The following is a 16,219-nucleotide window of genomic DNA, read 5'->3' as shown; positions in this document are numbered from 1 at the left end:
TGCGGCCTCTCCCGTTGCGGAGCACAGGCTCCGGACGCGCAGGCTCAGCGGCCATGGCTCACGGGCCCAGCCGCTCCGCGGCATGTGGGATCCTCCCGGACCGGGGCGCGAACCCGGTTCCCCTGCATCGGCAGGCGGACGCGCAACCACTGCGCCACCAGGGAAGCCCCATAAAGTTTTATTTTAATGCATAATTACATACATGTTTTTGTCTTGGTCATCTATTTATTCATCTCAATTGTGATACTGGCCACTTGAAAGGAGAATTATAGCTTGTCTACTTCCTGCAGCCTGTTCATACCATGTTATGAATTCTCATCAAGTATTTCTTGATATTGAGGGTATTAAGAGAAGACCTAAGTTCAGATAAACAATCCCAAACAAGGTCTCTTGCTATGAGAAATAGAGTCACTGGAGAGAGAAATAAATTGCTTATCTTTATGAGGTGAATTCATTTGTCCAGATTAATATAAGTACATAAAAAGTAATTTACTAAATGGTAACCTGCACCCTAAAATAATTAACATCACATGAATGAATGATTTAATCTGAGTTTATTCATCACAAAATAAAAGACACTAATCCTTACAAGCTGCCTGAAGTATCAAGGGAAAGGGGAGAATTAGGTATAAATATCCACAGCTTCTGATTGCTAATCTCATGTTTTGTTAGCTGACCCTCACTTGAGTTTTATAAGACAGTATATTTAAGATAATTTTAATCCCAAATAGCTGGAGCATTATTTACTATAGCTGATCCAAAATAAAGTCATTAAAAACAAAACTTCTTGCTTAACTGTGTACAATACTATCTAGCAATGATAGAAGGAAGTGGAAAAGAAAGTCTTAAATTGTCTTTAATCTCTAGGAATTGACCATCTAAAAGAGACAACAGTGTAAAACACAGGCAGGAAACTGAATAAACAAATATATGAATAAGCAAAAAGCTCTCTATTCCATAAAACTGCAGCTCTGTGTCAAAACATCAAGTTCTTAAATCTAGAAAGCATCCAATAATGTTTTCTGAAGGGAACAAGTAGAAGGGTGAGGGATAGAAATCTCTACATAACTGAGGTGGAACTCAAGGTGATTATTTTGAGCAACTATCTGAAGAAAAACGATAGAGGAAAAATAAATAGAACCTAAGACTTCTTGAACATCAGAATGATATGATTAAGCCTCAGAGCACAAAAAGGCAGGGAGGCAAAGGAATATCCAAGACTTTAGGGAAGTGTATAATAAGAGAAAAGTGTAATTACAGTAGATGTGATTTTAATGAGTAATGATATAAATGAGCAGTACTTGAAGTTACAAATCACAAATCTGTAGATAGGATTTTAATAACTGATTAAAAGTTTTAAGTTCTTATTATTCCAATTTCCCTGTTATTTTGAATAAAATAAATTCCTAAGTTCTTTAAAATCCAGTGAAACAATTTCAGCTTGTGAAGATAAGGTTTTTAGGTAACAAAAATAAACTATGTCAAACTTTTCCCAAAGACTTACTCAAAAAGCAAGCTCATCATCATTGGTCTCTATTTTTAAAATGTACTTTTTTTCTTTAAAGTATTACAAGTAAGCCTTCTTCACAGTAATGAGCATAAATAGACCATACTTACTCATAGATTATTCATTAATAATCAAGCCATGAATATTTATTGTTTATTCTGGGAATGCTGCCTATAAGCCATAATGGCTATCAATTCAGCAGTCAAGCCAAGGGGGCCAACAGCAATCAGTAGGCAAAACTCCAGTATCTCCCACCCAAAAAAAGATTCTCTCTCCCCGTTATTTAACCTTTTTATTTTCTTAATGAGAACAATGACTATACTTAAAGGAATGCTATCAAGATTTATGGTTTTACTGGCTGAAATACTCCTGTGAAATATGGAAAACTTAAATTTATGTATGTACTTTTGTGATTATTTAAACAGCCCCATGGCAACAAAACGGCTGAATTGAAAATGGAAGAGAAATTGCTGGTGAGAAAGTAGATTGGAGCTTTAACCTCATAAAAGAAGATCTTTATCCATCACGTGTCTAAAATTTTAACAATAGCATCGCGAAGTTTTCTTCTCACAACTTATGTTTCTGCTCATGCACCAGAAGAAGGTGCATAACGAGTTTTTAAAAACTGATTTAATACTATCTCTACATTTTATTCATTACACCATGGTTATATGCAACATTTTGCCAAAGAAGCTGGACTTCAGTCATTCATTACCAATATTTTCTTTAATGTCTATACTCATTAGTTGCCTCCCTGTTATTTTATTTATAAAAATATAGGAAGGATATGTTTAAATGTTTATTCTTATATCTTTATCTTTTCTGTAGCAGGAACTATATTATCTATCTCTTTACATGGTCCATGACACTCACCATAATGCCTTACACACCAAAAGTGAAAACAAACAGTAAGTTCCTAATGGTGGGAAACATTGAAAAAAGAGCTATGAGGGATTAAAACACTCAAAAGTCCTTATAATGTAAAATAATGCTTACTGATACCAATGGTTCTATCTGCTCTCAGAGTCAGTTAGTCTTGGTTTATGATCTATAGTGCACGCTCTGAATACCCACAGTCATCATTAGCTTCAGTTCTTCTTGGTCCCATTAATAGCGAGGAAAATTAGCCAATGAAGTGTGTGTGTCTGCAGCAAAAGGGAGTAGAAAGGACTAAGCTTGTGTTCCACTGGAGAGCTGTCAAAGATCCAACAATTTTCAAAATATGGATTCTATAAAAACTTACCAAAATCACACTGCCAAAAAGAAATGCCTTATTTTTCTACTATATATATATATATATATATATATATATATATCCCCTTTTAAGCAAATTTACATAATAAAAAAGAATTTTGTATACATAGCCTGTTGTAAAATCTTTAGACTCTGACCCACAATCCCATCATGTTTTATCTAAGAACCCCTTCCCCTGGCTCTATTTCTGGCAGAAAAGAAAGAAACTCAGGGCATCCATGGTTTCAACATGTGCTATAAGCCATTACTGCTTGTGTTTATTTTTTACTTTGATGCATAAACTATCAATATTAGCATTTTGAACACATTGGTACTATTTCAAACATGACTTCATCTGAATCTAATGGTATCAGATATTTATTTCTGGAACTGCATCTTTATTTTTATACTTTAAGTCAGGGGGAACAAACCTCAAAATACAGATTTCTAATTCATAAACCACTGTTCAGGAATGTATCCACTGGGGATATGTGTAGGGAGGGCTGTAGTTCATTCTAACTTCTAAAAACAGGATAGGAGATTATTCGTTAATCAAAAATAACAGGTAATTTCCCCAAAGTGTCTACTTCTTCGTTATTTAACTTAATGAAACGGATTATACTGTAACATACAATGAGAATAACCATCAAGGTTAGGAGAAAAACACCTGTTTGTTTCACAAGAAAAATGACTATGGCATTACTAAATGAATATGTACTCGTGCAAGCTTTCAAATGTTTAACAGGTGACATTTAATAGTAAGGAAACTAAATGCTTAACTAGAAAGGAGCAGAAACACCTGGGCAGGTCTGCAAGTGTGGTCGCCTATTTAACATGCAATTGCATTTTCAACATAATTAGTTTAAATAAGCTTCTAAATTTGGGTGATGTATTGCACATGTAATTAAGATTTAATTTAAAATGTTCTATAATAAATTGTTTTCCATTTCTGACAAATCACATTAGGGAGGTAGATTTTGATTTGGAAATAGTTTTTAAAATGTGTTAATCATCTGTGCTGAAAATATGAGAGAGAAAAAAAGGAGCTCTGTTGAAAGTTACATGGGATTTAAAAAATATGCGGTAAAGGGCATAATTTCCCTCCATCTTATGAAGTCTAGCTGAAGAGGACAGTGAAACTAACTCATCCACTTTTGTAAGCAGAAGCACTCTGAACATGATCTAAAGTACATGACATACAATTTCAAACTTTTATTATCGAAACTACTACAGAGTAAGTATAGCCTACTGATTTAAATAACCTCAACAAGGCTTGGCACTAACCTGCTAAATCCTGAAACAGAGATGAAGCCCCTATTGCCAGTCCAAGATAAATTAAGCCACTGGACGAGAGTACAGCGAGGCTGCAGAAATTCCAGAGAGGTGTCATTTAGTTTTGCCCAGTATGGTTGCAGATTGAGGTGGATGTACTGCAGAGGATCACAGCAATGCTGGTTCAGTAGTTTGCAAGTCTGTGCTAATCTACACAGGTCTGGTAGTGTCAGATGATTCAGAATCAGTTGAATGAGCTACATAAAACAGAGAAACCAAGATCACCCAGACTGAAAAAAACAATACCACTTTTTGAATCATATGATATGATCTAATAAAGAACAACAGTGTCATACATTTTATAACAATACGTTCACATACTAAATAAATCAACATTCAACAGAATTATCCAAATCAGTAGTAACCATACATACATAAGGCTATATATATTACATTTCAAGAGCGTTCAAAGTATAATCAATTCATGTCGACTATTTTTTTTTTACAGTGCAAAGATATATTTTGGTAATCTATTGAATAATACAATTTTTCACAGACTTAACATTTACTAGACATCGACTACACATCAAACACTGGTGAGAAGAGCTCCCACTTTCAGGGTTTCCAGAGTCCAGTGGGGACTGGTAAGTACGATGATATGTTTTAATAGCTTGGATAGACGCACAGACTGCTACTAGAGCCTGACACAAGACACAGGCCTAACCACAGTGAAAGCGGACTTGGACCAGCAAGGCTCAGCTTTAAAGAGTGAGAGGCAAAACTGGGGAGAGGAAAGATTAGTTAGTGGTAAGGACTGGGTCACAGAGAGCCTCACAGAGGAGCCTGGATTTACTCTGAAAGCAGTGAGGAGTCCTGAAGGGATTTATGTAACTGCAGAGTGACAGAGTCAGATTTATGGTTTAGAAAGATCATTGCAGGGGGCACTACCGGAGGCAGGAAGGGAAACCCGCCTGGCGGCTACTGTAGATTCCAGGGAAGAGGAATCAGGGGCCTGCTTAAGGCAACTGGCAGCGACTAGGGAGTAGCTAACAGATACAAAAAAGTATTGAGGAGGAGGAATCAATAAGATTTTTATCTCTAATTAAAATAGTTTCTTTGAACTAGTTCAAGATTTTTTTTTTCTTAATGGTGAACAGGCGGGGGCTCCTAAACTAATTTTCAAAGAATCACTGCTAAATAGCCTATTCTGAACCAAGAAATACTAAGAAAAAAAAATCAAATATTTGCTAAATGGTAAAAAAAATCTTTAGATGAGAGAGAAGGTTGAGTTTCTTACTTAATGCAGTGTATTTATCTAGCTATATGTTTTGATTTGCAATTATGCCCTTTAACCTAAATGCTCTTTGTCAATTTATTTAACTATGCAGGCCCAGTATTAAACTTAGGTCAGAATAACACTGTTTGAGGCCAAAATATGACAAAGTAAAGAGTGACAACAACATATTTAAAATAAGCTTGAAGAGTACATATAAAATATGAGGACTGCTAATACATATATTGAATATAAGAAGGCTTGGGGTGTTTTTGCTATTTATTTATTTATTTTATTTATTTTTTAAAATTTATTTATTTTTGGTTGCATTGGGTCTTCGTTGCTGCACGTGGGCTTTCTCTAGTTGCAGCGGGCGGGGGGCTACTCTTCGTTGCCGTGCGTGGGCTTCTCACTGCGGTGGCTTCTCTTGTTGCAGAGCACGGGCTCTAGGCGCGCGGGCTTCGGTAGTTGTGGCACGCGGGCTCAGTGGTTGTGGCTAGTGGGCGCTAGAAGCGCAGGCTCAGTAGTTGTGGCTCATGGGATTAGCTGCTCCGCGGCATGTGGGATCTTCCTGGACCAGGGATCGAACCCGTGTCCCCTGCATTGGCAGGCGGATTCTTAACCACTGCACCACCAGGGAAGTCCCTGCTATTTATTTTTAACATTTGAACTGGGCTTTTGAAAAATAACATTAAGGTGTGTGTGTATATGTTATAAAAACGGGAAAATGTAAGGAAATTAAAAATTCGTCTAAAGTCTCATCATTCTGATGACATGCAAACTGTCAACAAGCAAATTATACAAACAACAAAAGAAAATTCAGGTAAAATATTAAAAAATCCCAACACTGAAGGCAGGTCGAAAATGAGTTTTTCCCTCTCCAACCTCAAATCTAATAATCACTGTGCCCCTGGTAAATACTGCTAACAGTTTTTCTGATCTCTTCCAGATAAATATGTATGAAATTCTATTCTTGGATTTGCACTAAAAGAATGATACTTTATACACTGCTCTGCACCTTGCTTTTCTCATGGAATGACGTATCTTGTAGCTACTTCTATATCTGCACATACAAATTCACCCCATTCCACCTTACAGATGTGATACACTAAATTCAGCTAATTTCTCATTGATATATTTCCTGCTTTTTTCCCTATTACAAATAACACTGCAATATCATTTTGTTTATGTATGTGTATCTTGGCAAATTTTGCAAATATAGCTTAGGGTAAATTTCATGCATTTAAAAGTTTTGATATAGGGGCTTCCCTGGTGGCGCAGTGGTTGCGCGTCCGCCTGCCGATGCAGGGGAACCGGGTTCGCGCCCCGGTCTGGGAGGATCCCACATGCCGCGGAGCGGCTGGGCCCGTGAGCCATGGCCGCTGACCGCTGGGCCTGCGCGTCCGTAGCCTGTGCTCCGCAACGGGAGAGGCCACGGCAGAGGGAGGCCCGCGTACCACAAAAAAAAAAAAAAAGTTTTGATATAAACACAAAATCGCCCTTCAGAATGTCTGCATCAATTTACTACAAACAGGGCATAAAAGTACCCATTCACTCATAACCTAGACAGCACTGGTATCAATACTTTAAATGTTGCCATTCTGAAAGCAGGAGAAGGAAAAAATAAAATAAAACAGAAACAAAAATAGTATGGCGCTGTTGTCTTGGGGTTTTGTTTGTTTGTTTTGTTTTGTGCGGCTTGTGGGATCTTAGTTCCCTGATCAGGGATTGAACCTGGGCCCTCGGCAGTGAAAGCACACAGTCCTAACCACTGGACTGCCAGGGAATGCCCTATTTGCTTTGTTTTTAACTACAGAAATGTAATCCTTTGCCAAGGGAACTGCCAATGTTCCCTTCTTTCCTGTTGGTCTGTTTCTAGACTCTATTCTGTTCCATTTATTTCTCCCATATCAATAGTTCTCTGGGTCAAATAAATAACTTTTGTTCTGACTTTTTAAAAGTTTGTGTGGGAATGCACTGGATCGTTTGGTTGCAAATGAGACTCTATCTTCATTGTTGATCCACAAATATCAGTACTATGGCTTCATAATGTGCTTTATTATCTGGTGGGACTAGTGCTCCCTGCATCACTCTTCTTTTCCAGAACTTTCCTGAGCATTTTCAAAGTCTTTAGGTGAAATTTTCTATTAAAAAACAAACAACAAATTATGTTTGCATTTTACCTGGAAGTTCACTGAACACATAGATTACTTTAAGATTACTTTAAGATTACTTTAAACTGAGATCTTTAATCTTTACTTCATTGTGTCTTCCTACTCAAGGGCATGGCATGATTTACCATTTAATGATCTTTTTTGATCCTAGAGTTCCCAAAGCTAGTGATTTTTATCTATTAACTTTGTAACCTGCCGACTTATTGGCCCAAATAGTTTTTGGTCTCTTCTCCTGAGTATTCTAATACAAAATCATATTGTCTGCAAATGATGAAAATTTTACAGCCTTCTCTCCAAAAATCATGGCTCTTATTTCTTTCTCCCATCTTCCAGCATTGGATAGTATTTCCAGAACAATGTTAAGTAACACTGACGTCTTGTTCCTGACTTTAATTTGTATGTGAGCCATAAATGTGAGGCACATATTTAAAAATTTTTAGCAACTACAATTTTTTAGAAGTCGAAAGAGTTTAGTTAATGATACAGTGCTGTATACTTGAAAGCTGCTGAGAGTAAATCTTAAGCATTCTCACCACACACAGTCACACAAAAGAGTTAACAATGTGAGGTGATGTATGTGTCAATTACCTTGATCTTGGTAATCACTACACAATGTATATCAAATCATGTTGTACACTTTAAATATATACAATTATATTTGCCAATTATTCCTCAATGAAGTTAAAAAATAAAATAAATTCAAAAGAAATAGGTGATATTAATTTTAATATATTTTATTTGATGAGATATATTAAAATGATCATCTCAACATGTGTTCAACATAAAAATTATTACTGAGATACTAAATCTTTTTTTGTCATATTAAGTCTTTGAAATCCTGTGTGTATTTTACACCTTCAGCTCATCTCAATTCAGATTGGCCATAAAGTGCTCAACAGTACTTGTGGCTAGTGGCTACCATATTGAACCATGCATTTCTAGTGTTTGATAATTAAATATGATGTTAGCTTTTGGTTACTAATATTTGGTAGCAGACAATTCGTACATAGCTTAATAAGGTATTTACTTTTTAACAGACACTGATAAAAATTTGGATATCTATCCAGCTTCCATTTGTCAAACAATTTTGCACATCTACTGAGACAATCGTAGGATTTTTCTCCTTTGACTATGTTATTATTTTATAGCACTGTACTATTATCATATAGATTCTCTAATACCTAAACACCCTTGAATTCCAGGAATACATCCTGAATGATTTTTTGTATTATATTTTAAAATAATTCTATTCACTATATTTTGTTTGCAGAAGTAAAACTGGTCTGTAATTTTATTTTTATGTGCTATAGTATTATATCAGCTTCACTAAGAAGTTAAAAACTTTCCTTTTTCTTTATGCTATGAAAGAGTTTAAATAATACAGGATTTGATCACTTCTTAAATGTCTGAAAGAACCTATGAGCCATCTGGGCTTGGCAACCGTAGGACCTTAAATATTTGTAAAATGAATTAAAAATTTGTTGTTTTGGGGCTTCCCTGGTGGCGCAGTGGTTGGGGCTCGCCTGCCGATGCAGGGGACGCGGGTTCGTGCCCCGGTCCGGGAGGATCCCACATGCCGTGGAGCCTGCGCTCCGCGACGGGAGAGGCCACAACAGTGAGAGGCCTGCATAACACACACACACACACAAAAATTTGTTGTTTTAACTACAATATTAAAAGCTATTTCAGTAAAATTTTTAAGCAGTTAGTGCAAAGAGGCATTAAAAGGTAAATATATCCATGTATCCAAGGATAAATAATTTACTTTTTTCCAGATGATTTATAATTTAAATAACTCCCAGCAATTGCTGGCATCATTCCAAAGTCACCAATATTAAAAGATGTATATTGTGTGAAAACATTTTCTGATCCTTAATATTATATTTTAAGCAAATATCAAAGTAGAAAAAGAATAATGAAGTTATTAAGACCATGACATTGGCATGTGAGAAAGCCCTTTTGGATTCTGATTAAGCAAAAGATAACAGGTTTTAGGCACACAAGATAATACCCATTATTACTCATCTAGTATCTGTCAAAAGATGTTTTTATATGGGGGTATCCTAGCCTAAAGTACCATTTGACACCATGCTGAAAGTAAGATGTCGTATGTAGGATGTTGTATGTCTCAAAACACAGCTGATCTGCCCTCAAAACCCACTCTACTCATAATACAATTATTTTTAACTAAGGAAACATTATGTCACTTGACATATTTAAATGCGGGGTTTTTTTTCCTTTAAATAACTTGAATTATATAATTTGGGCAACTTTTAAAAAAAGACTTTCTCTTTTTACTCACTGTGAGATCATTCAGTGTTTTGCAGCATCAACTCTTTATGCATTGTACTGCTTTCATCATGGCTAATTAATGTCCTTCAGGACGACTGATTCTATCTCTCAGTTTCGTCTATGTGATTTTCTTGTGTTGATGAAACCCCTTGCATGTACTGGAAGCTTTTACTCTTTACTGGCTCCTTCCCTACAGCATAAAAGCACACTGAAATCTCTCCCAGCTTGCATCACAAACAGAAACCTTCCCACCCTGCTACATCTTCTGCCACTCGTCTTTTCTCCTTTTAAAAGATAATTAGAGCAAATAATATCTATAATAATTTCATACTCTTCCTCACTTCGATATGCCTATTGAGTGTGACATGAAGGGGTGGAGCGTTAGGATGCCAAGTATTATTCACTATTGGTGGACAGTCTTGCCCATTATTGGTGTGTATTAACAGAAATATTTTTCTGCTTATGCTCAGAGAGCAAACACTTTTTGTCTCTGCTTCTCCCCCGCTCCTTGATGCCTTAACCAGATATGGTAAGGTTTTTCTCATCTCTCACCCTATGGTCATAGTTCCATTGAACTGATAATGGTAAAGGATTATCAGAGCTCTCCCGATGACCAAAACCAGTGGGCACTTGTCACTGAGCTCTCTGCAGCGGTGTGGCCGACCACACCCATTTTATGTTCTCTATACCTCTTTAGCTTCCTATCGTTGCTTTTAAGACAATCTCATCCTTGTCCCAAGTGCCTTTTCTGACTTGTCTTCCTCTACTGGACTCCTAGATGTTAGTAATCCCAGAATTCTATTCTTGGCCCTTTATTCACACCCTCAGAGTTTTCCTGGTCAGTTTCATCTACCAAGGTAGCCCTCTCCTCTTCTGAGAAGACTCACACAAATGTAAACTCAGACCTTCCTCCTGCGTTTCAAACTCAAATAGCAACTGCCTACTGTCAACTTCTCAATCAGAGAAGTTGGCTCTGATGAATCACAGGCATCTCCGAGTCAATGCACCCTTCCACCTTCACCCACTGGTTTATGATTAATGGCATATCCATCCACCAGGTCATTTCAACCAGAAGCCTAAAAGTCCTTGTGATTTCTGCTTCATGTCCACATTCAACAGTTACTTTGATTTCTATCTTCTGCATCTCTAGAATACTTCTCCAGCTTACCTCCTTTCCAAACTTTCCAGTACCCAGAGCTTCATAACTTCTTGCCTAAATTTCTGCAGTAGCTCCCCGACTGGTATCCCTGCTTCCCACCCTGACCTCCTTTTGGTCTATTCTTCACTTACCAACAGAATAATCTAAGAAGGAAATCTCATTTTGTTATTCTTCTTTTAAAGTAAATAAAACTTTCAATGTTTCCCTGCTGACTACAGAAAAGGTTCACAATCTTCTTCATACCATGACACATATGAAAAACAAACTTTACATGAGGCCAAACACCTGGGCAATTATTCTAACTGTGGGCCAAAGCATGTGCAAAAATGCCTGCATATTATGGATAATTTCTGGAATGCTAGCTATTATTCCACATCTTCTTCTCCCACTAAAAAAAGCATATGAAGAATTCAGAGAACACAAGAAAGTGAGTGTGAAATTATTATAGGTATAATCTTGGATTTGTTCTAATTTTTTACCAACAGTAAATGATTTATAAAATCTAAGGTCTCTATCACTCGCCTCAACTGATTCTGCTGTGTACAGGAGAGACACAGCAGCCTGAGGACCACTGGCTGAAGAGAGAAAATGCAAACCTCTCGGTAAAACCTGCAGAGCCCTCGACAACGTGGCAGGGTGGGCCGCGCGCTGCCAGGGCTGGAATGCCCCAATCACTGTCAGCTGTGTGGATGGTGGCCTATGGAGTGATGCACCGAGGCAGCCCTGAGCCTGTGTCCAAGTTCATCTCTTGCAGCTTCTGCTATCAAATCCTATTCCAGCCACAGTGAAATACTGGAGTTCCCAAACAGGTCACACAGTTTCACTTCTTCTCACCTTTGGACGCTCTCTTCCCTTCGCCTGAAGTTCCCGTTACTCATTTGAATGTGATATGTTAAGCATTTTACCAGGTCTGGATAAGATTCAACAAACTCTTTAAAATACATTCGCTGAATTTAAATCTCTAGACTGTAGTTTTAGGAAATGGGTAAGAATCAAGGACGTGAGCTTCGTCCAGGTGAACTGCTGCCACTGCTGGCAGGACAGACCCTCCTTGAAGGCCCAGGGAACAACACTGTCAACAACCCACGCTCCTCTCGCCCAGCTCAGCTCCTCCTCCATCTTTCCTCCCTCCTCCCTCTAAGGGCCAGGGTGTCTTGTCCACCTATGAAGCTTCCTTCCATAACACAAGACTTGACCTAGAAGGCCTGGGTTGGATCCTGGTTCCATGGCTTACTGACTGAATTACCTTGGATACTTAAATTCATCTTTATGTGGCAACTTTAGCTACTTCACAGGATGTACCATAGTGTTTGAATTGTGAAATGCTGAACAGGCATTATAGTTCCTGTTAGGCACCAAGAGGCTACCTTATTGTTCCATGCAAGTTAAGCTACTTGTATTATTATAATGAAACCTGAAATACCCACCAGTGTGGAAGGGGGATAGTTGAACTGGTTAAAGTTTAAGTTTATAAAATTTTCTTTAAAAGATCTGATTATATTATTTTTAACCACACACAGCTCTTCTCAGCGGGGGAAGGAATGCCTGGCCCTACTCCCACCCCAGGGGGTGTGCTAATGGCATTTGATGCCTGGGAGCCAGGAGTGCTAAACATACCCTGGAAACGCCCCTGTAGTGACACACTGAAAACAAGACTTTAGGTAAAAGGCACTCTATACCTGCCGAGACCAAAAATCATAGCTAGTTAGAATATAGAATAGAGTTAGTATAGAAGAGTATATGACACTTGGAGAAACTGCACACTATTAAACAGAATAAGCATTTCTCTCACAGTCTTATTAATACTCTTATTTTTCATAGCAAATCATCTTTAATATAACCGGTATCAAGTTAAGCACATATTGCCCATATTAACACTGTGTAATTATGAATTAAAGTGGAGTGTAATTTATCATTGCTTTATGTATTTTGGTTATTGTTAATCAGTGATAAAATAACATATATTTAATAGTTTATCCAGAATCACTAAAGTCAATCTAAAACAAAGGTGGTGAATTTACTGAACACAATTTTGTCTAGTCTTTCCAAAATCAAAATACACAGTACATCAGATTATGTATACCTTGCTAATGCTCCGATTTCTCTGACATCTAGCAAAATAAACATTAACATCTAAACATTTTAAAATGATAGTATGTCCAACATTGCTACTGAATATCTTTGGCTTACCTCATAAGGTAGTTTATCAAAATATCCATTACTTGTCCCTTCCCTGAGGGCAATACTGCTAAACTTTTTGTTCAGATTGTCCATTCCACATCCATTCTTTTCTTCATAGTCATCTTCTAGATCATTCATATCAATAAGTGAAGTCTTGAGAGAAAGCACTGGCTTGTCCTTTGTACCATGTAATACAACTGCATCTAATTCAGTGTAATAATCCAGAAGAGAACTATTTACTTCCAGCCGTATAAGATTTGTGGGAAAATTTATCTGCTTAATACAAGGTTTAAACTGGCGAGCCTGGGAAGCATTCACCTTCGTAGGTTTCTCTGACCAAAGAATCTCCCATCTGCCAAAGAAAGAAACTTCCCTATAATACAGTTTAGAATGAGATTTACTGTTACCTTAATGTTAGGGGCCCAGCCCAATACGTTACAGTGTGAAGCAAAAGCATTAAACAAGGTGGATAGGATCAAACCAAAAATTGTTTCCAGGACATGAAAAAAATTTAAAACCTAAATGCCATAGACCTTATTACTTAAAATATTTTTACTACTTAAATTATTTTTACAGCTCCTTAGGAAGTCCTTTTTGGCAGATTTCACTTTGGTAGGTTAAAAACTGTTAATAGGTAGTCAGAGGTACATGAACAACATTCAGTTTTACAGATAAAGTAAACACAAAGTATTAAAGCACACAGTAGAAAGCACTCCTGTGTGCATGCCCTAAACCAACTGTGGAAACTAAACTTCTCACCTGGCCTCACGAAGGTCTCCTTCTCTGTTTCTGTTACTGATGCCATACAAATTCAAAACTTTCATTATATTTTTCTTTGGCCACAGCACACGGCATGTGGAATCTTAGATCCCCCCACCAGGGATCAAACCCGCGTCCCCTGCGCTGGAAGCGTGCAGAGTCTTAACCACTGGACCACTAGGGAAGTCCCAAAACTATCATTTTCTTTGATTTTCTTTTATCCAGTCATTAAATATTATCAGAGTTTTCATGAAATTGTCTCATATAGGCCCTTCTCCTAAGTTTCCATTATTGTCATCTTTTAGTCATCCTTGTATCCTCAGTACCTAGCAAATAGCTAACACGTAACAGGTGAATAACATTTTCTCCTATTCCTTCAAAATGAACTTCTACTTTTCAGCCAGGTTAATCATTACTTTCCAGATAATAAACTTATTTCCACATGAAGGTGTCTGCTCATGTTGTCTTCCCCTCCCAATGAAATGCCTAACCTACAATTATCTGCCCATCTTTTCTTCAAGGCCTAACTCATATGCCATGTCTTTATATAGGTCTTCTTAAAAAATTATTTTCCAAAATTGTTTAAAGATTCTTTGTAACATAGCATCATTAGATATATAATATTCTCCAATATATGGCATAAATAACCATTTCCCTAATATTGTTTTCTAATATAACAGAGAAAATTAAAAACAGACAAAAATACTTCAATAAATACTTCTATTTCTATTTATTTACTTTAACTAGCAGAACTTTTACATAAAGATTTTATGTCAAAGATTAAGAAAATTTTTAAGTCTCCCAATACATACTACAAACTGCTTTCAAAGAAGCTTATGCCAACAGTATATAAGAATGACCACTGAAAGCACTCTTTATTTTTAAAAATAATCTCTAATTTCACAGTGACCCAGGTCTCTGTGACATAATTTATAATTCAGTGACTACTAATAACACTTTAAATGTTTTCATATGCTTATTAATCATATCAAATTTTCTCCCCTCCAGTATATTGTCAGTTCATTTCCTTGCCCCAATGGTCTATTCACTTTTTATGAATTTTATTTTTTTTTATACAGCAGGTTCTTATTAGTTATCTACTTTATACATATTAGTGTATATATGTCAATCCCAATCGCCCAATTCATCCCACCACCATCCCCCCTCCCCCCGCTTCTCCCCCTTGGTGTACATATGTTTGTTCTCTACGTCTGTGTCTCTATTTCTGCCTTGCAAACCGGCTCATCTGTACCATTTTCCTAGATTCCACATATATGTGTTAATAACATTTGTTTTTCTCTTTCTAACTTACTTCACTCTGTATGACAGTCTCTAGGCCCATCCACGTCTTACAAATGACCCAATTTCGTTCCTTTTTACGGCCGAGTAATATTCCGTTGTATATATGCACCATATCTCCTTTATCCGTTCATCTGTCGATGGGCATTTAGGTTGCTTCCAGGACCTGGCTATTGTAAACAGTGCTGCAATGAACATTGGGGTGCATGGGTCTTTTTGAATTATGGTTTTCTCTAGGTATATGCCCAGTAGTGGGATTGTTGGGTCATATGGTAATTGTTTTTAGTTTTTTTAGGAACCTCCATACTGTTTGCTACAGTGGCTGTATCAATTTACATTCCCACCAACAGTGCAAGAGGTTTCCCTTTTCTCCACACCCTCTCCGGCATTTGTTGTTTGGAGATTTTCTAATGATGCCAATACTAACCGGTGTGAGGTGATACCTCATTGTAGTTTTGATTTGCATTTCTCCAATAATTAATGATGTTGAGTAGCTTTTCATATGCTTCTTGGCCATCTGTATGTCTTCTTTGGAGAAATGTCTATTTAGGTCTTCTGCCCATTTTTGGATTGGGTTGTTGCTACAGTGGCTGTATCAATTTACATTCCCACCAACAGTGCAAGAGGTTTCCCTTTTCTCCACACTCTCTCCGGCATTTGTTGTTTGGAGATTTTCTAATGATGCCAATACTAACTGGTGTGAGGTGATACCTCATTGTAGTTTTGATTTGCATTTCTCCAATAATTAATGATGTTGAGTAGCTTTTCATATGCTTCTTGGCCATCTGTATGTCTTCTTTGGAGAAATGTCTATTTAGGTCTTCTGCCCATTTTTGGATTGGGTTGTTTGTTTTTTTAATATTGAGCTGCATGAGCTGTTTATATATTTTGGAGATTAATCCTTTGTCTGTTGATTCGTTTGCAAATATTTTCTCCCATTCTGAGGGCTGTCTTTTCGTCTTGTTTGTAGTTTCCTTTGCTTTGCAAATGCGTTTAAGTTTCATTAGGTCTCATTTGTTTATTTTTGTTTTTATTTCCATTGCCTTGGGAGACTGACCTAAGAAAACACT

The 16,219-nt window shown here is 37.1% G+C and overlaps 1 protein-coding gene across 4 annotated transcripts in view; it reads right to left on the bottom strand.

Moving 5' to 3' along the window:
- Nucleotides 1-16,219, bottom strand: part of FBXL4 (F-box and leucine rich repeat protein 4) — a 72,485-nt gene that overhangs the window by 30,454 nt on the left and 25,812 nt on the right. For all 4 annotated transcript variants that reach the window (XR_008618397.1, XM_028494631.2, XM_055087611.1 and 1 more), the window contains 2 exons: nucleotides 13,101-13,443; nucleotides 4,025-4,269 (listed from right to left, as the gene is read on the bottom strand). Coding sequence is in view for 3 of the 4 variants with exons in the window: in XM_028494631.2 (XP_028350432.1) it covers nucleotides 4,025-4,269; nucleotides 13,101-13,443 (588 nt within the window). In the remaining variant the exon portion in view is untranslated. The remainder of the gene's footprint in view (nucleotides 1-4,024; nucleotides 4,270-13,100; nucleotides 13,444-16,219) is intronic.

Source organism: Physeter macrocephalus, chromosome 10 (assembly GCF_002837175.3).
Source record: "Physeter macrocephalus isolate SW-GA chromosome 10, ASM283717v5, whole genome shotgun sequence".
In the NCBI taxonomy this organism is placed as follows: domain Eukaryota; kingdom Metazoa; phylum Chordata; class Mammalia; order Artiodactyla; family Physeteridae; genus Physeter; species Physeter macrocephalus.
The sequence above is the reverse complement of the archived record's forward strand: the minus strand, read 5'-3'. Positions and strand labels throughout refer to the sequence as shown.